Raw genomic sequence first — 27,242 nt, forward strand, 5'->3', positions numbered from 1 at the left:
TCCCCCTCTCATGTTTTCCCCACCTCCTCCTCCTCCTCTAATCCTCCTCCCTCCTCCGTCTCTCCTGCGCGATGGCGAACGATTGAGACGCCGCAGCCAATGACAGGCTGCGACTGAAAATCCTGTTTAGCAGAGTGTTTCCTCCTCCTCTGTTTCTCCCTCTCCCGCTCTTTTCTCGCTCCCTTCTTCTCTCTTCCCCCCCTCAGGCGCCAGCTCCTGCACGGTGGCCAACACTGGCCTCCCTTTGATCCCCCATAATGCATTGTGATGCCCGTGTCAGCGCTCAGCCTGAACTCAGAGAGACTATCTTTAAGCAACAAGCTAAGATCAATAGCGCAGTGTCACCGGGGAACTGTCTTCTCTGTTGGTCTCTCTCGTCTCTCTGTCTGTCTGATTATCTCATTCTCTCTCTGTTCCTCACCAACGCTTTTTCTCCACCTCTGTGTTATCTCTCTGTCGCTTCTCGCAACCTTCTCCGCCCCGCACTGTGCCTTCTCTAGCTATCTCGTCATCTGTCTTTTTGTGATTTATTTATTGTCTTTTTTTCTTTCTGCTTCCCCCTCTTTCCTGCCACACACGCACAAGCAGGATTGCCTCAATGCGCATCAAATATGGTTGTGTTATAAAAAGTTAACAAATCCTCCATCTCAGCGTTGCAGCAGCAACAGTGCTTCCATCAGCGCGACAATTACAGAGTTCAATTTGCTTCTCGACAAATTTTAACAGCTTTTTTTCTCTCAAACATTATCATCTTTGGTCAAATGGAAGGACTCTGTTCCACCGTCACATTCTCAATGGATTAGAGAGATTATGTGTTATGTACATCTCGAGAAAAAAAGTACATGATTAGAGGCGCCATCAAAATATTCTATGCCACTTGGCAACCATTTTTTCCCTTTGTTGAAAACATGGCAGCTACTGGCATAACTGTGTGACTCATTTTTGTTCCTTTTTTTTTTTATCATATTATTATTTCTTGTTCAGTATGTATTTATTTTTTGTTGTTTATTAGTTATTCTTTAAAATTTGTTTAATTTTATTTAACTTTTTTTCTCCTTTTTTTGTCTTAAAGTAAAGTTATTAATGATCCAGTAGGTGGGGAGAGGGAGGTTGGGTTCAAACTTGTTTCAGATGTATCAGGTTCAAGCTGTATTTGTTTTATTTTTTGTGATATATTTGGACTTTTATATATAAAAAAAAGAATTACCATCTTTTTTATACAAAAGACATAAGATGTGACCACTCCTCAAAAAGAAACTGCACACGGTCATTTCTTGGCAGAGTGGAGCACTTCCAAAAATTGATTTTGTGGCCATAGAAAAAAAAAGGCCAGACTGACATGAACCGCTTTCTGCAACCAGCCAGTGATAAATTGACACTGAGTTTCCCATTTTCAGCAAACACAGAGAAAGTGCCAGGATGAAAATTGGCCATTGTAGTAAGTGGATATTGTTCAGTTATCCAGTATTTGTAGCTGTGCGATGGGATTTCAGCAGATACAACAGAGCAACAGGTGACATGGATGAAAGTGTGTAATCAACTCTTTTATTGGCTTCTGTCTTCAAAAGAAGAATAAGAGTCTACAGTCGTGCTATCAGCTCTATGGGGCTGCGCTCAGGCACAGAATCGCTTTGAGCCGAATGCTCATATATGCAAACATGTTGATGTTTGGCAGGTATAATGTTTACTATGTTCGTCATCTTAGTTTATTGTGTTTGCAGGCTAATGTTTTCTAATTAGCACAACAGCTGAGGCTGAATGTGATTACTTTTGCAGGTATTTGGTCGAAAAGCAAAGAACTGAACAAAGCAAACCTGATGATGGCACTGCATGAAAAGTTAAGATATCTCTAAATTGATTTCAATTTACCCAAAGGACAGCATGAATATCTGTGTTAAATTTTGTGCCAATTCATAGAAAAATCTGACCTGCTGGTGGCTTTAAATGAGAACCACGGTGAAAATGAACTTGAAACCATTTAATCAATTCAGTAGTACAGGGTTGAGACAATTTAGTGTGGATTAGCGTAGAGCAACTGGATGAATGTATTGGCAGTTTTTGCTTTGTGGTGAGTTTTTGGGCAATTTTGTTTGCGATTTAATTTTACTTATTAAATGGTGTGCCTGGAGAGGACCAGTTAGAGCTGTTGTTCAGCGGTAAGAGAGAGAAAATGTGGAAAAAACAGCATATTTTCACATATGATAGGATTTGGTGATTGTTGGAAATGAAAAGATGGAAAAGAAAAGATGGTTCTGGTGAGTTTTATTTTGTTTGAGTCTGAATAAACTGTGTTTTAAGATGAGTAAACAAAGCAATTTTGCCTATGCTATAGTCCAAGTCGGGTGAAAGAAACTTTACTCCAGAAGGTATACAGCTGAATTTTTCTATTTCTGCCTTTTTTCTTGATATTTTGTGAGTTTATTTTGTTAATTTATTAGACTAAAAAAGGAAAGAGAGCTTGAGAACTCCAAGCTAAAACTACACACCAATGCGACACGTTGTTGGTCTAATGGAAAATTAAACATACCAAAAGCCCAATCCTACTCTGGACCAAAGTTGCTGACTAACAGGCTGTCATGGCTAAAAACATACAAAAAAACAAGAACCACCACACTAGTGTGTATATAACTATATTAAACTGTATCAAAGACAACAAAATTGCAGCACAAAGTTAGCACTATGTTTATTTTCACTGACGCACGTGAGAGGAACTAACTCCAATGAATTGTTTTTTATATTTCAGTACCTGTCCTTTACCGATCCCAAACCAAATCTGACATACTATAGGCCAAATGTGATATCCCAGGTCATAAAATAAAATACAATAAAACCAAAGGACAGCAAGATCGCTAATTATCATTTAGCTATTTTAAATTTGGCTTACAGTGCACAGTCTCTGAGTCGAGACATAAACAGGGAATGTGAGAATGAATGGCTGTCCACCTATGCATTTCAAGAATCAGTTTGATACAGCAGAAAAAAAAAATCAAAACAAGTTTTCTGAAATGTCATGACCGCAGGCAGAAACATCACAAAGGCAGCATCTTGTCCCTGTAGCCAACAAGAGGCCTGATGATTGATAGCAGTGTGCGTGATAAGAGTGGCAGTGTTATAGAAAAAGACTATCACACTGTGTTTCTGAGCAGATGGCGCAGCAGCAATAGCTGAGAAGATAAAGCAATGACATCACCTCTTCAATGTTAGCTTGTATTAAAGGACCTGCAACTTCCCATCTGGGCTCAAGAGTATTTATGTAAAAGGAGAATCAATCACAACACGGACAGAACCGCGACATTACAGTACACACGCATTATTTCCAGGTGTGAATACAAGGACGGTGTCAAATAGCTGATTATCCAGCTGCAGATCGCAGTTTAATGCGAGGTATAAGTGATGTGTTGATTCGCCCTTGTGTTGCAGATCGGTAATTGGCAGGCTGGGATTGCGGCAGTGTGTTTCGACATATGGCGAGAGTGTTGGGACGAGGATGAGCACCGTGAAAAAGTGACAGTCGGCGCGAAGGGGAAGTTTGAATGACATCCAATGCAGGATTAAGTTAATGTGTGTGGGTTTAATGATTCAATTAAGAGAGATATTTGTTTTTAATGATATCAAAAGTATGAAGTATGTGTGTGTGTGTGTGTGTGTGTGTGTGTGAGACAGAGAGTGAGAGACAGCCATTTTCTCCTTCCGCTGCTATTAGATAAATGATATCTGTCACTGCCACAGCAGTATACTGGCAGTGGTTTATGGTTTCACTTTGTTATATGACAATCTCACCTTGTCTGTCATATACACATACATACATACACACACACACACACACACACACACACACACACACAAAGTGGCGGTCTGTTTCTGTTCGTTCCGGTGATTGATGTAACCACTGTACTATCTGTGACACTGCTGAACCCATCTGGTCGATATTGCCTTATAAAAGCAGAGAGCGGTAACTACAGAAACAGTGAAGATGAGGAAAAGGCTTTAAAGTTTGAAGGCTCTGGGCAAAACTGTGTCACAAACATATACTTTTAAAATCTTGATTTCACTTCATTTTATGCTGATGATTAATAACTGTCACAGATCGACATAAACCCAAAAAGAAACATTTGGCTGTACAGGGAAAATGCAGTATCTACAAAAAAAAGAAAATAAAAAAAGAAGAAAAGCGCTACTGTTCGTTCTTCAGCTATGTGATGAGTGTGTAACTGCAACGTGAAACCCAAACTAACCAGATCAAATTTACATAATGTAACAAAAATGCAAACTTTTAGGTTGGAAAAGTCCTTTAATTACTGTGTTATTTTTGCAGTAACAATAAAAAGTGAGTTGAATAGTTTTATTCTGAACAGCCAGCCTCAGCTAGCCAGATTACAGTCACTGAAGTTTAATTTTTGCCTGTTTATTTTTCATTTTTGAGAATTTTTTTTACCCCCAAATCAAATATTTTTTTATGGTAGGATATTTTCTATGGTAATGTAAGACATCAAATATTCAGATTCTGGTTTTAACTCAGTTTGACCGTTAATGCAGTTACAGCATTATGGCTTTATCAGGCAGAACAGGATCTGTGCTATTGTCAGAGGACATAAACGAACGAGAGATGAACCTACTCACTCTCAACATGGCAAATGTGACTCTCCCACTCATGCATTAGCTTCCTGTCTCGCCATTATCTCCCCACAGATAAGCTCTGAATCACTGAAACTATTTACACAATATTTCTCTGTGTGCTTTCACAAATCTGATGGAAGCTGCAGCCCGATGTGTGTGCGCTCACAGGTTAGCGATATGAACCACACAATCAGTCACTGAGCCTGACATGCAGTCTCGTCTGTTTGGCCTCCTCGTCTGTCCACATGTCCACCTCTCCTGTCGTCCTGCACAGGTCTTTGTCATGTGTGTTTTAAATGTGTGTGTGTGTGTGTGTATTTAAAAAGCAGGCTGCTGGTCGGTGCTCTCTAAACCCCGTAGCCGTCACACAGCACATCGACTGTCATAACAGACCTGACTCCCCCTCTGAGGATCACGCATGGTTGAGTGTGATTAGGTTAAACACGCTCTCTGAAGTGACATGATGTGATGTGGCAGTGTGTGTGTGTGTGTGTGTGTGTGTGTGATGGACAGAAGGGAAAAAAGACATAAGAGAGGTGGTGTGTTTTTTTTGTGCGGTGTGTGTTTTTAGATTCTCAAGGTGTGTGCTGCGTGTTGTGGTCCCTTGTTTGTGTGTGTGTGTGTGTGTGTGTGTGTGTGTGTGTGTGTGTGTGTGTGTGCCAAGGACCCCCATGCTGCTTTCCAAGAGAGCTGGGTTTCCAATGTGGGACTGATTTTGATCAGATATGTTACAGCATCGTTCGGCTTATCTTAGACACACACACACACACACACACACACACACACACACACACACACACACACACACAGAGCTGCCATGCAGAGCTCAGCTCAGCCACTGTTTCTTTAGTGATAACTACATCAATTTAAGCTCACAGTAGGAGCAACCTTCACAGACAGAGAGACATCGTTATCAAAGACGCGTCCGCCTCTGTTACTGCGGATTGGTTTCACTTATGAATTTGTTCTTATGATTCAGTAAAAACTTGGCACCTTTCATCTTCATATAACCATTTTTACCAAACAAAACACTTTGTGGCTGCAGGTGTTGGCCAAATGATGTATCTACTGTGTAGATGCATTGCCAAAATCAAAGGGAAATTGAATGAAAATGAACATACTGCCCCTCTCACGGAGATACAAGGTTTCCTTTCATCTGATATCATCTTTAAGCTTGTAATTGTTGGATTGAGTTCGTACGAGATTGCTGGTTTGATTGTGGAAAATTACTCGTGTTGAACATGACAGAACACATGTACAGACTCTCAGAGCGGTGTCGAGCACGGACAATTAACCAAGTGGATGAAACATGGGCAGATCAGCCTGTGGTCGGACTGAAAAACCCCTCTGAGCTGCATCACAATCCCATTATATAATCACAGTAACAGATGCTTTTATGTTTGATAGTCTGTACAACGTGGCACGTATGGGAATGTTTGCATGTACAGTACTGTGCAAAAGTCTCAGGCCACCTAAAACTCTGTTATTTTATCAAGGTTATAATTATCATAGATATTTATTTTCAGTAGATTATTTACTAAAATACAATCAGAACATACAGAAAATAGGTATGTAGTATTAAAAACATAAATATTTCAGAATAAAACAACAGGCTAAAGATGCAAGTATTTAGTGTGACTTCCTATTCAACATGGCACCTCTTAAACTCTCTTGTGCAGACTTACAATGCTAATCTTCTGATGTATTTACACCAGGTTGCTTTAAAGATATGTTTAAAGCATATATTGATTGTTTGAGCTACCTTTTGTTATGACTGTATTATTTCATGTTTCACACAAACTACTGACCTCAGTTTGAGATAACCCGAACCCTGACCCTATAAATATATCTATCCTGAAACAACAAATCTATGGCGGTCTAACACGTCTGCACTGTACTGTATACTTTTACTTCTTGAGTAGACATGCCTCTGTGTTATAGTCATGTATTTTAACAATTTTGTAAACTTGCCTGAACTAACAATGTATTTGTGACAGTGTTAAGCCCGTCTCCATCAATAACAGGCTGAATCAAATATTCCAAATGTCAAAGTCAAGACTTTGGCAAATGAAGTCTATTGACTCGTCGTGATATTTTGGCTGGTGTATATGAAGCAACATAACCTGCAGCTCAAAGAGGATTTGAACCTTCAACCTTAACACCAGCAGCAGTTGAAGTGTAGTTATTGTGGAGAAAACTCAAGTCACTTAACCTCTGCTTGTTGCAGTGGAGCTGATCTCTGGTCACACAGTTAGTGCCGGGCAGCTCTCAGGAGTGACTGTACCAAACGCCATGAATGAAAATGAGCAAAATGCTGGAAAAGATGGTTACGAGAGTCCCCGGGCAAATAAAGGTTAGAAAAAGGCCAACAATGTCAGGCACAGATCACTGAGCGCAATTTGTGTCACCTAATGGTTGGATTAGTTTGACATTAAAGCTATTATATTACATGTTTTACTGGTAACCACTTACATGCAAGACCTTTTCTTATGTTGTGTGTGTGCTGCATCAATAGTACAGCGTACCGGTGCATGAGAGTGGAACAAAGCCATTGTTCATGTTATAAATTACACCTGTGCTTTTCCTGCTGTGAGAGAATGAACTGTGAAGGAGGTCTATTTTTATTATAAGTTGATTTGAAGAACGACCTGCTTCAGTAGCAGGTCGTAGAGCCAACTGTACTTCGAAGCTTCATTCATTACTTTGATACTCTATTTTAAATCAACAGGAGAATAAGACAGATGCAAGATCACAATGACCTTGACCTTTGACTACCAAAATCGGATCCTTTTATTGTTGAAGTCCAAATGGAAATTTTGAAGACATTCCATCAAGGTGTTTTTGAGATACCCCATTCAGGAGAATGAGATAGATAGACAACCCAAAAACATAATGCCCCCGGTGCCTGCGATAGGTATAAAAAGACTAACTCATTAAATCTGATGAATTATTTTAAGTAAATTGAAGATTTTTTTTTTTGTTCCTTATGGTGCTAACATTATCAAATATATCGAAAGACAACTGAAGCTTCATTGAAAAACCCAAACTGAAGCTTCAAATTAAAAAAAAACATTTTGCGCCAACATTTGGCGCAGCCTGCTTTTATGGTAAAATTTTAGTTTGCAGGAAAAAACAGAAGTAATATAGAAAACTACACTGACAAACAAACCCCTTTGTTCTATAAACCCGTATTGCATTGGTGCTATATTGATCCAGACTGGGTCAATTTTTGATCCATTGATTTTTAGTGTAAACACTGTATTTTTGACAGAAACAAATCGTCTCTTACAATACTGATGATTGCATTAATTTAGCTTTGATCAGCTAGCCAGACTTTGTAGAGATCACATTTTACTAATAAGAAACAGTCTGTGTAAATGTACTTTTTTGCCAGTAAATTCTCTGTCCTCCACGCTCTCTTTCTCAAAAACTCCCCTCTCTGTCATCCCCCTCCCTGGTTGTCAGCACAAGAGCTACCCTTGGCCCTGATGCATTAACCAGAAAACCATTGAGTCCTCTATGAGAGGGGTTATGCCTCATTATGACAGAATAACAGCGCCAAAATGGAGCCAGATCCCTCCCAGTTGCTCCATAACAGTAATACTATCAGTGAGCCTGCAGCAGTCGGGACTAATCCCGGCCATTTAATGTATAGCCACGCACTGCACCTCACTCAGGGGCTCAGCGGCAGCTCATATCAGCATCCAACAGACACATACACACACACATACACGTTCACACACTCCTCACATCCATGGAAATCCACATTCTGCCTTTGAACTGCCTTGCCGCTGGTTGCTCCTCACACAAGAAAAACGGCAACTTGCGCTTGCACATACAGGACAGCTAAGTGCTTTTGCATGCATGTAGAGTAAAAAAACCTCCCTCTTCAATGCGTCATATACAGTTACATCCACATAAGAATAAGTCTGTGGCAGGGTTCAGACACATGACTTCTCCATGACTTTGAGGCAAATTTTATCATTTTCTCATTGGTTATTATACAATAGCTGTTTAAAAATATATATTAGTTATTATTATTCAATAGAATGAAATCAGAACAGGATTAGAACTTAATATCTAAATATAATTTAGGGGGTTAAAAAAAAAAAAAAAGGGGGAGGCTTGTCATATACTTTTTTAAGCACTGGGTAGGGACCTATGTTTTATTTATTTATTTATTTGTTTGTTGCTTAAGGGGAAGGGCAAACAACATTTTACATTAACATTACATTTTACACAATTCATGGTGATTTTAAAAAAAAAAAAAAACGGGCTATTCTTTTCTTCAAAAATATTTGATAAGTTTAAAAAGGGAGATTTTTTCTTTTCTTTAAACATTTTTGGCCATTTTTAAAGAGGAAATGTTTATTTCTTAAATATTTTTTCTTTAAAAATCACCCAAAAAACACCATTTATCATAGCCAGAAACTGTAAAAACAGGAATTATTGTTGGATTTTAAGATTTCCAACACATTTCAGGGTAAACTTTCAGGGTATATTTAATTTTCCAAAGTTTTCCAGGCTGAGAAATTGCTATTTTTCTTTTTGAGTGCAAACCTTGCTGTGGACTGTGTGACTTTATTCAACTATTACAGATACAGAACAGGAAAGGAAAAAAACAAAACACTTACACAAAACTATGTGCAATCACACAGCTGCACATGCTTTTGCTCTCTCACTCACACACACACGCAAACACACAAACACACACACACACACACACACACACACACACACACACTGATTTTTAAGGTCAAACTGTGCAAAAATGTGCCAATCCATACTGGTTGACCCTGGGGATGGCTGGAGGCAGAGGAGGTGATAGACACAACACAGCCTCTTGCCATCCTCAATACACACATATAAAAAAACACACAGAGACACAGACACACAGACACACACACACACGTGTGTAACACACAACCCCTGTGCATTATAACAGAACACAATGACAATGTCTTTCCAATATGTGCTGTCATTTGTCTCCATTGAGCAGCAATTTATGAAATTGTATGCATTATCCACAGTGGCTGTCATTGCCGTGTGTGTGTGTGTGTGTGTGTGTGTAAGGGGGCTGTCGTGATTGCTTGGCGCATGGGGCTGCAGAGCGGGGTCTGGTGCCCTTCAAATGACAGAGAAAACATCTCCTGCACCGCATTAGATCAATGCACGCACACACACGAGCATGCAAATACACCCAAGCATCTTCGCTTTTCATGCACACGTGTAAATAATCGTACAGATGTGCCTGAAGATACTCTGCTGGCCCTAATTCATGCTGTATACATTATAAACACGTGTCCTCTACGGCAGCTGCAGGCTTCTACATGGATTAACTTCACCTAAACAAGAGCGCAGAGATCCATCAGTCTATACATTCATTGGTGTAAATAAATCAATAGTCAGTCAACAGTCTGATGCTGTTCATCAAGCTGTTTGTATATAAAAGGATGTTTGAAACACTGAGGTTGTCAGTTGAAACACCCCTCAAGTCCTCAGATTTTTATGTATGTCAGTTATTTTCCACAAATTGTATTTAACAACATATAAGTCTAAGAGCTCTTTCCACACAGCTGGAAATAGAAATCCAGATACTGAGTCTAAATTTGCAATTGTCACTGTCAAAGTACTATTGAACCAGCCTATCAAATGTCCACAGAGGTGTGACTGTGTTGTTCAGCCACTTTGGTCCATGCTGAATTATCTTGAAAACTTCTGAATGGATTGCCATGAAATTTTGTAAAGACATTCATGGTTCCCGGAGGATGAATCCTAATGCCTTCGGTTTCCTCTTGTACCACAATGAGGTTCAGGGTTTTGGTTTTGGAGTGAAATGTCTCTACAACTATTGGATGTAATCACATCAAATTTGGTTCACATGTTCATGTCACTTTCTCGATTAACAGTAAATCAATAGTCAATTTAGCAATTCCTGAAATGCATAATTTCTGCTGCTAAGGGTATCTCAATAAAAACTGCTAAAGACCATCATGATATAGCATGGGATCATGGGAGTTGTTGTCTTTAAACAACAACTGTTGCTCATCTATTTAAAGTGACTCATGTTCCACAGACAAGTTAATGTATCAAAGTTTTATTAGTCATGTTTATTCATGTTATGTCATTTCATTCTAATAAAACAGCTGCAAGTGTCTCAAGCTAATGTAAAATTAACTTGCTAACTTAATATTAGATGAGAGGACCACCCAGACATGCAACGACATATCATCTGGTGCTTTCAGAGTTTCCCAAGGACACTAGAGCTATACCACGAGTATAGGACACCACTGACAGGCCCCCAAATCGAATGCAAAACAATCTTGAATAAATTGACAGGTTTGTCCCCGGTTTGAATATTGTTGGAAACATTTGAGATAATGTAAGTCCACAACTCAACAAATTATATAACATTTTTATGCAGAAATATCACATAAAAGCTATCTTTTACTTTCCATATACTGTCATAGGTCATAATCTTAATTTATGCAATATTTTTGTTAATTGGGCGCTTGAATGGTCACTTTTCTTTTGCTCCTTAACCAGGGTGTCCATCCATCAGTATTTTTACATGGAAGTTTACATTAATGACTATACTGTTGATCAGCCAGTGGTTGACCCTCTGCCTTTGGTTTCTGTCTGTTTGTCGCTCTCAGTCTTTGTTTTGACGGCTCACTAAAGCCATAATCTGTTGCTGGCCCGGCTTATTAATAAGCCTATTCTGAATATTCCTCCTCTGTGAGTTGGTCGACTTTCAGCCGTGGCTACAGTTCCTCACAGAACTAGGACATGTAGAGCAGCATCATACGTGTCTATGTGTTTGCTTGTTGAATTGTTTTATTTTCTACATTTGTGCTTTAAAACTGAAAAACTTATGACTGTTTTCTAGTGCAACATGATGTTTTATTTTCATTTCACTTACACCATCCAATTCAGACGTCTTAGTTTTCTTTATCTTACATAAGCTTTTGTTTTGAGCCAACTCATAATCTTTACTTTTTGTGTTTTTAATCTTTGTTTTTCTCTGGATTTCAGCATTGTATTTTCATCAGCTGCCTTGAGGTTTTTGTCCCTGTAACCCCAAAAGTTTGCTTTCAACTCGGCGCAATTCAACTCTTGAACTCGTAAAAACACCAAAAGGAACATCGGGTCTATTTATTGTAGCTCTGTGATCATTTCTGGGTGACTTTAGAGTTCAGTCAGAAAATGAGGGATCAGACGGCTCAGTCTGCAGACACTCAGGCTATGATTTAGAGAGAGAAAGAAAGAAGAGGGGAGATAGAAGAGGAGGGCACGGAGAGATGACAAGAGAGGCAGAAACACAGAGAGAGAGAGAGAGAGAGAGAGAGAGAGAGAGAGAGAGAGAGACCTCGAGGGAAACAGGGCTGTGAGCAGAAAGAGGGCAGAGGATGAGAGAAGATTGGCGGCTAATGAGAGGGAACTGGAAAGGGGAAGACTGAGACGGGAAAAAAGATAGTGGGAGAGGAAAGCTAGCGATGCACCAGAGGATTATCAGCCTGAATTGCACCTGATTTACCCAAAAATCAGCGGGGATATCTCGACTCTGCTGAATATCTAGTCGTGTGAAAGATTCATGACTTAAATATTTAAAAGCATCAGATGGAAAAATCTCACTTATCATTCAAAATGCGCATCACAGACTCATCCAAACAGATAATGAAGCTCTGGGTGACGAGAAAATCATCAAGAAATTCGTTCAGATATCTGCAACTCAGACAAATATTTCAGCGATGAATTTAAAATGTCTGTTTTTGGATGTTCAGTGGTTTTGGCTGTGTCAGTATAGTTTGGGTGGAGGGAGATATACAGATAGTTTGGCCTGAGGGGAGAGAAAAAGTAAAACGGAGACAGAGAGAGAAGTTAGAAGTTGATGTAGAGAAGGGAAATGCATACTCGTATTTCTCCTCTCTGAGTCAGACAATAATAGATGAGGCTCATGTGAAGGTCGAGAGAAAAAGAAACAGAGATCCAGAGGAAGAAATTCAAGAGTCAAATAAGAGAAAAAAAGCCGCAGAGAACACACAAAGGTCTGCTGAGATTAGGGGAAGAGGATTAAGGATATTAAAAGAGGAATATGGGAATAAATAGGGTTGACATGCTGGAGGCTGATACAGCCGAGTAGAAACACACAGCAGGTTTGCAGAGAGATCGTGCTGCAGTTCTTGTCAGAAAACCACATCAGCTGGGATTTAAAACAACCATTTATCTCAGAGTTAGATATTTTATTTTGTTCTAAGTTTTAGTTAAAGAAATATAAAGGAAGGCTTGGTGGTAACCTTTGCCAGGTTGCTATTGGCAACCATTTTGAGAAATATGCAACCAGTTCTTGGCTTTGGGTTGCAACTAAGGAGAACCACCTTGTAATATAAAAAAGGAGGAGCATCAACACATGTACTCGAAAATAAACATGTCTGGGGGTCCTCCCTGAGAAAAAGTTTGAGATTTTTATTTCGTTTCTTGCATTTATGCATACATTTGTGCTAAATTCTAGTCCTCTGTGGTCAAAATCTCATATTACATTTAAACAGAAAACATTTGATGCGAGAAACATGTAACTCAGTAACAGGATCTTGGTTTATGTTTCATCAGCGCTGCTTAGTTTTACAGTTTAATCTCCATTTTTTCAGCATCCTTTCTTACTGTGCAGAAAGCAATATGATGCCCACTTCCTGTTCACAAACTCTCGCCATCATGGCGCATTAAAATACATCTCCGAAAATGTTATAGGTGACAAATAGGGAGTGCAGCAACATTATCTTGATATATGTTCACTCAGCACTGCATTGTTTTACTGTTTAATTTGATTTTGGGGGGCAGATGTGTCTCTTGGCCAGCTGTATACTCTTTGAGTCTTTGTTGGCGGCGGTAGGGTTGGCGGGAAATACAAAAATACAAAAGTACAGCATGTAGTTTGAGCAACAGCCCAAGAGTAAGCGAAACTCCTCAAAATTATGTAAATTCGTCATTTGGTAGCATTGTGCCGGCTGGCTGGCAGAATATCAAGGCCTTGATGGAGGGGAATTACCACAGTTCATCTACATTTACTACTCATGTTTGTTTTTTTTATTTTTTTCTTTATACAAAGCAAAAATTGGTGAACTATCCCTTTAACCTTCATTGTCCAAAAGAATGAATGTCTGTACAAAATTTCATGACAAACCTCCCAACAGTTGTTAAGATATTTCAGTTTGGACTAAAGTGTTCCCTAAACCATGTTATTATTAAACATTAGATTAGATATTATTTAACACTTTAAACCTCAGATTATCAGATGTGAGTCTGCTTGAGTGAAAATGAGTTGACATCTGTGCAACTTGTAGATTGCTGCTCGTTTACAGTTATATTAAGGCATACACAGTGGCATCTGTGTTGATGTATTACAGCTGCCAACTCTGGTTAAACACATTCCTGTGATCCCATAAAATGCGTTCTGTTCTACAATATTAAATGCGGTCGTCTGAGGCCGGCGGTTGAGGGTCGGTCTAAGGCCACGGTAGCCATTCACGATGCTAGCGAGGTCGTGATCAGCCATTTCTGGTTCACATGCACATCCCATCAGACGCCAATTAGAATAAAAACCACCATAAAACAGATTGGCAGGGAGACCTGGGGTCCTGTCAGTCACTCAGACATAATGGTAAGAGCGTTAACCGCATTAGAAGACAAGTTGGCCACCTGATGTAGAAACTGTACGGCACAGTCATGCATGAGAGCATGTTTTCATGCTTGTATGATCACACACTCGCACACACACACATATACTCACATATTCTTAAACCATATTTGCTCTGTTTCACTTCCTTCCCTCCGTCTCTCTCTCTCTGTCTCTCTGGTGGGGTGTCGTTGACGAGCTCAGTGCGGATATAATTGGCACTGGCCCCATGTGGCACTGTAGTGAAGAAATCAAGGGCGCACAGATGTAAACAAACTCTCTCTCTCTCACAGAGATCCTAACACACACTCTCTCACTCTCTCACACACACACACACACATACACACACACACTAGCACCCCTGCCTATAGTACGTCTTTTCACTTAACACCCGTCCTGCAGGCTCCCATGATACTCATTTCCTTGTTTTGATTTCAATGTCACACCGATCCTATCTCCTTCCTCCTCTCTCTCTTTCTGCATCAAACAAACACTCCCTCTCTCTCCTTTTCCTCCTGCTCTACCTCTTTTAATATTCCCTCCTTCCCTTCCTCCCCCCTCACTCTGATGTTTATATTTCTCTCTCCCTCTCTCTCTCTACCTCTCCTCCCTCTCTCGCAGGCCAGCAACATGCAAATTATGCCCCACAAATGCAAATCCGTTCCTATCTCGGAAGAGACCTCCAGTGGAGAAGAAGAGTCCGCCCAGCTCAAACATGCCCCACTGAAGTTTTCCTTCCGTAACGGAGGGGCATCGTTTGTTTGAAGGTTACCTCAGAGAACTGCTGAATAAAGCAGTGCATGTGCATTGTTGAGACAATCCAAGGCATTGTTATTAATGTACTTTATATGGAAATTGCAAAAACAACTATAGGCCATGGGTTTAAATGGTTTATATTTGTGTTTGGTTAATTTAATCATCGGTACAATAATAGAAACTCATGTAGGGTATTATTGTTGTAATGGTTTATGTGTAACACTACAGTTATGTAGCTTACAAAGGAATCATCTGGTGCAGGGCGTTCCTAGGAGTTTGGGTAGTTTCTAGGACTTTAGGGAATTTTTAGGATTATAGAGCATTTCTAGGATTTAAAGACATTTCTTTGATTTTAGGACATTTTTTGGATTTTAGGACACTTCTTTGATTTTGGACATTTCTAGGATTTTAGGAGGCTGCTAGGAGTTTGGGTCGCTTCCAAGATTTCAGGGCGTTTTTAAGATTGTGGGACATTTCTAGGATTTCAGGACATCTCTAGGGTTTCAGGACATTTCTTGGATTTTTGGACATTTCCCTGATTTTAAAACATTTCCATGATTTTAGAACACTTCTTGGATTTTAGGACATTTCTTGGATTGTAGAACATTGCTAGGATTTTAGGATGTTTCTAGGATTTGGGGATATTCGGGGCTTAGCTACGACCTTTGTTGAGGGCTCAGGGGATCCTCCACTGGTACTTATTTTGATAGACAAGACTATTTTGATGCTGTTTATGCATTCTGGCACCTTATGTTTACTAAAAGTACAAAAATAATTCCCAGTGTGAATCATCAGGCACCCTGTGGGGGGTCTGATTTGGCCTGCACACCTAAGTATCACTGATCTCATTCATTATCATTCATGATCATGTCAATGATCACGAATGATCTTTGACATGATCAATGTTCCATTGCAGTGGATCATTGACATTTTTAAGGTTTTGCTAAAGACACTGAGAAAGACAACAGGCTGTTAATGAGTTTTGCACACACAGTCTACACCCAATCTAGTGCTAACTGAGCAAAATACTAGCAGCATGCTCACACTGACAATGCAAACATGCTGATGTGTACCACAGTTTCATGCTATCATTTGCAATATTAACATTAACATGAGCACTAACACAAAGTACAGCTGAGACTGATGGAAATGTCATGACTTTTGCACGTATTTAGTAGTAAACCAAAGTACTGGACAAAATGAAATTTTGACAGCCGGATGAAAAGTTAAGAGATCATGAAAGTTATGATAAATCATCCTGAGGAAAACATGAAACCACATTTCACGGCAATCCATCCAATACTTGTTTAGAAAATTACTAAAAACCAGAAATGTGAACATTATAGTGGCACACAAGAAAAAGTTAAGTCACTAAAGTCATGTGTATCTATCATCAGGGCACCAAAGATATGTGTAGAAAATGTAATGGCAATCCATCCAACAGTTGATGAAATATTTCCATCTCCAAAGAGGTACACTGACCAACTGACATTGATGGTCCTAGATTGAATGTACTGATACTAAAATGTTTTTTCCAGCCAGGGCCAACTCTATAAAGAAATTTAGAAATACCGAGGGTCAAGCCACTTCAATTTTTTGTGACCTAGAAGTATTCAAATTTGAAAAATATCAAGTCAGTAAATACTAGAATCAGTCGATAAAAGAGCACAGACTTGCCCCACATAAAAAAACCGTGTCCTCAATGTCAGCTACAGCCCTGATTTCAGGAGCTTTAATATTATGATTATAGTTTTAATTATTACAATGTTAGGTACAGCTAAATAGGTTTAAAAAAGAAAAGAAAAGAAAAAAATAGCCGGCAAAGCCACACAGAGACAAAGTTGTGTTAGATAAATTGACCAAGCACAGGACTTTCACCCGGGAGACTGGGTTTTGTGTCCCATGTTAGTTAACATTGGGTTATTATTTTTAGAATAAGTTGACTCAGTATTTTCAGTTTTTAGGGTGTATAAAGCTGCTGAATGCATGCTGCGTACATTAACCTTACAGGTTACAGTTTGCCATATTTCAATGTTGGCCGGGTAATGTCCCGTATGTCGGCACAACATTCATTTTGGAACTATTTTTAAAACCATAATGGGACGTCTTGATTTAATGTCAAACAAAGGTCATTCAGTTTGTCAATGTCTGCTGGGATTCCCTGTTTACAGGTGTCTGTGGTGTGGTTAGGTTGTGCCAAGCTTGTAAAGTGAAGTGATGAGGTTCATTGACAAAAAACACTATTTTTACACATTTTTAATGTAAATGAGTAAAAGTAAAATGAGTCTTTTCTCACAAATGTTTGACTCTGACATCTTGAACATTAAGAGGTTTTGCTTTTTTCTTGTAACATTTCCCCTCCCCTATCTTCATATCTTATTCATGTTACCTACAATAGCCCTAAAACAACTTTGTAGATTATACATGCTTCCCTGTGAGATTTTTCTTGAGGTTTTCCACTCTAATTACAGCAGAGTTCGCAGCTAGCTGAGAGAGAAGCTCCCTGCTAGAGTTCTTGCTGTTTTCAGAGGTGCTGTCCATGGTGCTGAAATCGAACTGTCATTTGGGGAAGCAAAGAAAGCAGGATTGTTCTGTTCTGCTCTGCGCCGCAGTCGGTCCTACAATTAGAGGCAACGCTGGCACGGCCGACATCAGCTATAAGTGATCTGGGAGCGCTCTCGCATTCCCAGCTTTCCATCTTCCTTCCCGCTCTTCTTCCCTGCCATCTGTTCTCCTCTCACTCTTCCTCCCCTGCCATACTTATTTACATCCCATCGCCTGATACCCTCTACATCTCCCACTCTTGCTTTTATATAATCACTCACTGTCTCACTTCTTTGCACCTTATGTTTTTTTAATTTAGAATTTTTTCTCCTTATTTCCCTTTTATCTAACCTTATTTTCAAATCTTTGCCTTTATCTCACCCCTAATTTCTTTCAAACCTTCTTCACTATCCCCTTAAGACTTCTATAACCTCTGCTCTTTATCTGTACAGTAAGAAAGTGTGTAAGACAGTGGAACCAGGTCTGTGTTGTGCGTAATTTGTTTGTATGTATACATACATGCAACCTGCACGTGTGTGTGGGTGTGTGTGTGTGTGCTTGTGTGTGCACGCAGAGCAGGGTGACTGTCCTCAGGGCAGCTCTCCACACCAGAACAGAGCAGAGCAGCAGCTGACCAGCTGTCCCCCTCGCAGCGAGCAGCATGTTGTCTCTTCTATCTGTTCTCTCCATCTCTGTCTCTGTTCATCCCTCCCTGCCTCTCTTTCTCTTTTCTCCAGCTCTTCCTCTCACTCTTTTGTTCTCTCTTTCCCACACTTGCACTCTTGCGCTCCAGCTCCCTCACACATCGCCTCTCCTTTTAATTCCTCCCTCATCGAACTCTCGACACGGTGTCACACCCACCACATGTCATCATCAGCCCCTTGTCACCTCCCTGTCTCCTTCTTTACCTTCACTGTACCCCCCCCCCCCCTTTCTCCCACTGCACGCCTCAGTAATGTCATTGTTAAGGTATGTCCCTTTTAACCTCATCTAATTTTCATCTCTTCCCACCTGCCTCTCTCTCCTCTTCCCATTACCTCTTTCTTTGCCTTTGTTCAATAACTTTTCCCCGTCAACCCCTTTTCTCCACATCACACCAGCTGTCTTTTGTAACAGCACAAAAACTCTTCCCGTTTCACTGATTCAGTCATTGTCACCGTCGCATGACCTCAATATTTTTCCCTTCATGTGTTTTTCTAGTCGCCCCCCCTCTGTCTCTCTCCCTCTTTTCTCTCTTTCTGTCATATAAGCCAGCCCTGCGCTTTACAACCTGTCACTGTTATCCTTTAGTTCATCTCTTACATGGTATTAAAAATATGTCTTGGAAATAAGCACAGGTGAGCAGGAGAGGAGAGGAAGGCAGATAAGCAGATCATTCTTCTCTCAGAGAGGAAACATGAGGATTTGGCTGCTGTCTTCATTTGGGAAAGGGCTCAGGACTTGTTCAGTGCATTTTTATCCTAATCAGCTGCACTTTTCACTCTGACTTGTGCAGCTACAGCCTCAGTGCATCAATGCACACAGTAGTTTTTTAAATATATACTGTACACGTATAGTGATATGAAGAGCAAACTGTATATTAGCACACTTTCATTCTTAATAAGAATCGACTTGTTTTTGATGTTTTCAGCCTTCAGACTTCTTCCAGAAATTGGTTTAGAGAAATTGCATTGAGAGGCAATAATGTGATCATATTCTGGAGTGGTCATTTTGCATTCTGCGCAGTTATATCTGCGTTAGAGGCAAGTCAGCAAGTCAGGGTGGATAAATTCATTTAATATAATGTAAATATTTTATGAACCTATGAGGTCAGAATAAATGCCACTTACTATTTAGAATTTAAGACTCCACAGTAAAGAGAGACAGAAATAAATGGGAAAGACAGAAAAGAGGTTCGATTCAAGGTCTTTAAAGGGCAACAACACCTAAATTAAGAAAGTCTGATCAGTATTTGTGAACATGAGCTTCAGAAAACGGAAAATGTACTCAAAATGCTTTCAGTGTCATCGAGAACATCTTTCACCATTCATTATATAAGGTATAAGGCAGCTATGATGACATTTGAGTTTTAACACTATAGTTTTCGGATTGAGGAGAGAGTTGTTCATGTTGGACCATCTTAGAGCACAGGAATAACATAATTGAATTTTGAAAACGGGCATAGTTCCCCTTAAAATGTACACAGTGCTGTATGCGACTAAATGCATCATTGAAACTGAAACAGTGTGAGATTGCACTTAGGCAACACAGTTCACAGTTTAATGTAAATTAAACTGACATGTTTTGCAGATACAAAGTTCACCATCTTGGTTTAGCATCCAACATTTGCTATTTGGAAATAAACACAAAATAAAGGTTGATAGGAATATCATTAGTTTTACCAGTATTAGTTCCTAATCCACAGTTATCCACAGTTCAAAATATTGAACAAGCTGGATTAAGGGCATTTTCATATTAAGTACGATTGATTAGTTCCATAAAAGGAGTAGATTTGCCCCTTTCCCCTCTCCCCCGCCACTCAACTTTGACATCAATGATGTTGTTCCCTATATGAGTACATCTGCAACATCATCCAAGCGACAATTTTTGTTGTGCTACAGTGAGGAAAAGGTGAAGAAAAAGTGAATATAGGGGCCCCACAGTAAGACACAGCTGGCTGAGGACCGTCATCAGCAGGAGCTGATATAGCAGCGAGGCGAAGCTCCTGGCTGCAGGAGGTGCCGCTGCTGGCTGACATGCAAATTTGGTAACCCTTGGATGGCGAGGGAATAGCCTGCCTTACTCTGACATCCTTACCCTAACCAGTTCAACCAATGAAGGCAACGAGAACTTGCCACTTACTGGGAGATCAGGGCGGGTCATTCCTTCGCTATCCTATGATTCGCAAATTAGTGTCAGGAACTGCAGGTCAAAGGTGGCAGCGAAGCTGGATTTGGATCTGTGCTGTCGGTTGATATAGATTCATCAGTATTAAATTGAGATTGTCTGATAACTTATTAAAAGCTCCTTTTAGTCATGTTAAACAGCAGTCCACGTCTGTGTTTTGGTGCAGTTGGTGTTCACACCTGATGCGCACCATGCTGGAGTAACATGGACCATACTGAAGACCACTTCAAGTTGACTTGAGTACTGATCAGTGTACTGTGCACCGGTATAGTACAAAGTGTCCATACTAATCGAACAAGCTGGACTTTGGGGTCAAGTGTATTCAGATCTGGGCCCAGGCCCCTGATGTAAAAAATCCCCTAAAAGTCAGAGGATATCAAAGTTATTATACAAAATTCTGAGGGGAACATGGACGTCAACCCATTCAATAGTTGGGGGGACACTTCACTCTGGGCCAAGATTGTCAATCTTATGGTGGTACTAAAGAAAAAGTCAAGGGACTGTCAAAGTCAGTAGGATTGATCCTCTGGGGATCATGAATGTCTGCAAATTTCATGGTAAAACATCCAACTTTTGCCAAGCTAGTTCAGTCTGGACCAAAGTGGTGGACCCACTGACAAACAGAATTTATCATTCACAGAGCCAAGCCTCCAGCATGGCTAAAACTATTACAGAATGTATTTCTAGATAAAATTCAAAGTGCTTTTACTTTACAAATTCAGTTTTAAAGGCCCTTTTCCATTGAAAGGCAATAATGTTAACAGTATTATCATTATAAGCATGCCATTTGACTCTTGGATAAAGTGGCGAAGCATAATTTTTCATTCTGCCTGGAAGTCTTTTGGATGAGCCCTAAAATTCAAATCATGGAGAGGGAGAGCAGCTCTGTGCAATCAACAAGCTCCTCTGAAAAGTACTTGTGAAGTGCTAAACATTTCATCTCGTTTATACCCATCTGTCTACCATCCTCCCCCCTTTTTCTCTGTGTCTCTCACTCCCTCACATCTCTGTTTTTCCCCTCTCTCTCTCCATCTAAGTGGCCTGGAGGATTAAATGTGTTTAATTAAGAGGTGATTATGTGTAGATGGCTGACACAGAGGGATCAGGATGGCTACATCCCATCGCCCCCACTGTCATCACCCTGTACCCCCATTCAACCCCTGCAACACACACACACACACACACACACACACACACACACACACACACACACACACACACACACATGTCTGCTTTGTTTATCCCTCCTTTCACACTTCTCACAGCCTTCCTTCTGTTGTTTCTTGCTGTTTTTTTTTATCTTTTTATCTACAGGATTTATCCTCCATCTTTCTTCTTATGCTTCTCGTTACCCTGAGTAGTTCACAACCTGCAAATAATAATTATTTTTTGTGTGTTGGGATTTTACCATGTGTAGGTCATTAAATCTAACCATAAAGAGGGCGGAAAGTACGGAGTAGAAATATAAGATGGAAAACTTGGATAAACAACAAAACAATATTATCTCAAGGTATAAAATGGAGCAAAAACTTTTCTTTTCAGTTTCTATGGAAGCACCGATTCATTGGATACATCAGTATCTGCTGATAAACACCGTGTTCACTGCTAGTGGCCTATCAGCAAATATGACGACATTCACAGATGCAAGCTGTTCTAATAAAGCCTTTGTATATTTTCCTATAAAAAATAATGCACCTAAATTCGTACTTATTCCATATAATCATTAGTCAGTAATGTGTGCATAACCGCGGTATATTGGAAGGCTGCAATCAAATCATCAATGTGCCAATGGGAGTAAACAAGGAGGCCGTCCTGAGCGCTCTGGAAGGAGGCAGGTTGAGGTGGTGGATGCGTCAAAAAACAACTGACTTTTCAAAGGAGACTGGTGATGTAACCATGTGAACTTTAAGTGAACTTTGAGTATTTTAGGGTACATCCTCACCATGTTTAATTTCACTAAACATAACCACAGTAACTTTCTTTGCCTGAACCTAGGCTCTATATTTTAAGTTCATTATGCAACTTAACGTTAAGGATGTAATGTCATTCGTGGGGCGCTTATTTGTAGGATGACATACTAACTGCTGTGTGTGCATTTCACTCAGATATCATCTGAACCATTCTATGAGGACACGTTGACCAACGGCAGTGGTTTATCTGTTGTGTCGATTTTGTGCAACCTAAAAAGCAAGACTCGAAACTCACGCCATCCTGTCATCCCGGGGACAATAGAAAATGTGTTTGGGATAAACAGAGAGCTTCCCCAGGACGCCAGCGAGACTAAAGGAATTGGTAAACTCACAATCGACATGTCAGGGGATGTGCAGGAGGAGAGCTAGTTAATGTTAGCTGTTAGCAGCCTGTGGCTGAAACTTACTCCTCATGGCAGCTGCACTGAGCTTTTATATGATGTGTTCAAGTTCTAATCAGTAAAAAGGTGAATTCCAACATTATCATGATGTGGTCAAATGTTAATTTGAAAATGTAGTTTTGGGTGAGAAATTTGTTTATGAGAGAAATTTATTGATTTTTCACAACAATATAAAATAGCCTAGATATCAGAGATGGAATTAAGACACATTATATATCATAAAAAGACATTTGAAACAATGTTTTTTTATGTGAAATAAGGTTATATTAATGTTATTTTCATAATTTTGTGCTCAGTCAAAGATAATGTAAATAGGGACTGAGTAACTTAATTATTTGTTTCTAATATATTTATTCTCATTAAAACATCTGAGATCTTCCGTGTCACAAATGTTTTGGTTCATTTGGTAGAAAGAAAAAAAAAATACTTAAATTAACTCTTAAAGTAAAGAGGTAAGAATAACCACCAAAGTATAGTTCACATTTTGTACTACCTTGTTACTTGCAAGAGCCTTCATCATTTCGTTTTTTGTTTAATAAAGATTTCTTTATTTCCCTGGCACAAAGGAGGGAAAAAATAACAATAAAATTAAAATAAAATAAACAACAAAAACAACAAAAATATTGGTAATGATATCAGCTTTCTGCCAAATTGTTATTTTAAATATCTGTATTGGTATTGGCTGAGAATTTCATAATCGGTTCATCTCTGCCAGCTTCTTTCCAAAGTACCAGATTCATTTTTGTTCTTGAAATGTGTGCACCTTCCTGAATGAAAAGATTTGAAAAGCAAAAATCAAAAGATAATTATATCACAAAAAAATAATACTTAGAATAAGACAAACAAAAATGCTGGAATTGCTATCACATACAGCAGATAGTATTCTCCCAACTGAACGAGCTAAAACTGCATGTGCGCGGTGCTGAAAAGCTGATTAGATAATGATGTTGAAAACGACAGAAAAATAACAAGGCAAAGTAATGTGAGAAAGCCAAGGAAGTAAAAGAGGGATTTTAATAGCAGGGGAAGAAAGAAATGTAAGAGGCGAGGGAAAGCAAGACAGAAGAAAGCAGAGTGCTAATAAGCGCCGTATGGGGTGAAAAAGAGGCCAGAAACTTGTTTATTGCAATGGTAGGAAGATGAAAGTAAAGGGAGAAGCCTCAGTATTTTCTTTGTGTCCGTATGTGCGGATAAATACTGCATGTGTAAGAGTGCGCATTTATGACAGTGTGGCAAACTAACCTCTATAATTATTAAAATATGAATGAGAACATCTGCTTGCTTATTTATCTCTGTGTGTATGTTCGATAAAGCAGCTAGATAAGTACATTGATATCACACGGCTTAATGTGTGCTTTGGTGTGTAATCAGATATCAACTTGAGGGGTTTACAACAAAGACATTTACTGATCACATAGTAACACGTCAGTCTGAATACGAGAAACAGGGTTCATTCACATTTTAACCAATAAATTTCCACTAATTTTCATGACTTTGAGGCAAATGCTCAAGACCATACATACGCTGAAACAAGCAGCTTTTTAAATATATAATATTTTTAAAAAATTATGAATTTAAATCAGGATTAAAACTGAATGTTAAATATTACTAAAGGACTGTTTGTGATTTATGAGAGAAGAGGGGGTGGTGCAAAAAGAGGGAGGTATATCAAATATTTTTTAAGCAATGGGAACATGCCATCCAAAAGGATGTTTTCTTAAAAAAAAAAAAAAAAAATTAAAAAAAAAAAACAACATTTTGGTGATTTATAAAATTTGTGATTTTTAAAGAAAACAGTTTGGCTAATAAAAGAATAAATAAATAAATATTTTTAAAGAAAACTTTTTGCAGATTTTTTGTGTGCAAGTTTTTATTTTTATTTTTTTTTTTTCAGTAATCTTTAAAGAAAACGCTTTAACTGTTTGTTTGTTTTTCTTTTTAGCTATCTGAATTTTTTTTTTTTTTTTGGCCTTTAGCAATCTTCAAAGAAAACATTTTGGCTTTTTTTTAAGCTCTGTATGATTTTTTTTTAAAGAAAACATGCCTTCAAAATCTGCATAATTTCTTCAAAAATCATTATTATACAGCTTTGTTAAACCAGATTTGTATTACTTTTTCAAAACTTCTAGGGAATATCTAATTTTTCAAACTTTTCCAGGCCTGTCAATTGCTATTTGCAAATTCCATAACTTTTCCAGGTTTTTCATGATAATACAAACCCGGCAGAAAATAACCGGACCAAAGCACGGCTCGCATAGTTTTTGCCGCTCCTGATGTGGAGGACAAAATAGTGAGGCAACGGGGACCTTTGTCCTTTAAAACATGCCATCACTCTTGTCACAAATGAGCCCTCAGGAAACATGCCGGCTAATTTGAGTCTCAATCCACTGAAGAAGCACAGGGTTATATCGAGCATGTATATTTGTGTGTGTACGGTGTGTGTGTGGTCAAAAGAGAAAGAGGGAGACAGATGGGTCACACAGCGTTCTCTCTGGGTTTGGAGCTGGAACGCAGCTAATTACATCTTAATTAAAAATGACCTGTCTGTCCCTGCGTCTCTTTGCCCACAGATGACACATGTGTGCTTGCGTATTATGTGTAAGACCGACAGAAAGAAACAGAGAGGGAGACCAAGGCTTTAGGTGTCTAAATGAGTCAATATAAACAGGCACAAGAGGGTTCTGGTGCAGAAATGTAAACATCTGGATATGTGCATTTAATGGGTCTATGGTGTCTTCAATGTCCCACGAGCTCAGTACTGATGTGCTGTAGTGTGTCCCACTGGATACTGAGGCTTTGTCCCAGCCTTCTCAATTAATCTATCACCCTGTTTCTAAATTGGAGGGTCGCTCTCCAGCGAACACCAAGCACGGGTACCTTTACCGTAGGGGTTAACGTACGACAATTGCCAGGGAAACATGGTGGAGAGGCTCCACCAATTGAAAAACACAGACATAACTTAGCCAACGGCTTGTTGTTTCTTTACTTGTCTAACAGTTATAAAAAATTACACTGTATAACTAAAATCTGACCCCTTTTCCATTGGACCTCTATGAATGCAAAAGCTCTAGTTGATTTGTGACGCAACTGCAAAACCTCTGTTGCTAGTCATTTTACATCAGCTCAGTGTGCTTGCATGCAAACCTGTACAGATACACACACACACACAAACACACACACACACACACACACACACACACACACACACACACACACACACACACACACAGAGGACTGACCATTGTTGGATCGTAGTGATCTGGCAGAGATGCCGTTGGTCCCTATGGGATGATGAACCCCGGTTCCGTCCACCACTCCTGCCTCCCCTGGCTGCTTCATGAGCTCTGTCAGAGTCCTGCAGGGAGGAGGAAAACACACAAACACTTCATTAAAACGTCCTGCACAAACTGAAGTGTAAACAAAAGTTTCCTCATATGGAAAGAGAGACAGAAAAAAAGGTGTTGTCAAGGTAAACAAGGAACCTCATGAGACACAGTGGACTGAGGGAAGTGTTGGAGGGATATGATGGGACCGTGTGAGAAAAATGATAATAGACAGAAACACATGTTCATGTGGACAAAATCAGAGAATCCATTATTCAAAGTATCTAAACAGCCTTCGTGTTAATGGCTTTACATGAGTAAAAAGACATGTTTAAGACAGACTGTTCATGTCTTTAAAAACAAAACCACACAGAAAGCGCTCAGAATTAAATTCAAGAAAGTGGAATCGAGGATGAAAATGAAGAGTCTCTGGATGTTTGCCGACTGGGAGCATCAATCATTTATGAAAAAGAAAAAAAAAACTTCCCCTCTTGCCATCTTTTATTGTTTGATGCCTTTGAACAAGTTCTGATGCCTCCTCAAAACTGGAACACGGGCAGGAAACATGCAGATTTAACTCTTTCAGAGCACACTGAACGTGCAGCTGTAAACGAGGACTTGGACTGGGTTTTTAAATCAGACAGAAGGTAGTTAGTTGATTTAAATTTAAGTGAATGCATTCTCTATTCTGTGCAAGGTGGAAGAGGAAAAGGGGATTTTATGCCTCTGTGTCTGTGACAGAGGCCGGAGGCATCATCCTGTTGTCCGTTTATGCAGGTATGTACATACTGTGTCCTTCCCATTCTTGTGAACACAATATCTCAAGAATTACTGGAGGGATTTTTTTCAAATTTGGTACAAAAATCCACTTGGACTTAGGATATCTCAAGATCAGCTTTTTTCTTTCAGAATTTGGCACAAATGTTTGCTTTGACTTTATGATAAACTGATTTTGGTGTTCAAAAGTCAAATTTAGCATTAATGTCCACTTGGACTCAGCGATGAACTGAACATTTCGGTGGTCAAGGTGACCTGCTCTATCTCATTATTGTGAACATGATATCTCAAACAC

The 27,242-nt window shown here is 39.4% G+C and overlaps 1 protein-coding gene across 1 annotated transcript in view; it reads right to left on the reverse strand.

Moving 5' to 3' along the window:
- The window catches only part of LOC121957209 (protein shisa-8), a 108,463-nt gene that overhangs the window by 36,792 nt on the left and 44,429 nt on the right, over nt 1–27,242 (reverse strand). Inside the window, exon 2 of the mRNA XM_042505740.1 lies at nt 26,087–26,202. Coding sequence (XP_042361674.1) covers nt 26,087–26,202 — 116 coding nt within the window. The remainder of the gene's footprint in view (nt 1–26,086; nt 26,203–27,242) is intronic.

This window comes from Plectropomus leopardus, chromosome 17 (genome assembly GCF_008729295.1).
Source record: "Plectropomus leopardus isolate mb chromosome 17, YSFRI_Pleo_2.0, whole genome shotgun sequence".
Classification (NCBI taxonomy): Eukaryota; Metazoa; Chordata; class Actinopteri; order Perciformes; family Serranidae; genus Plectropomus; species Plectropomus leopardus.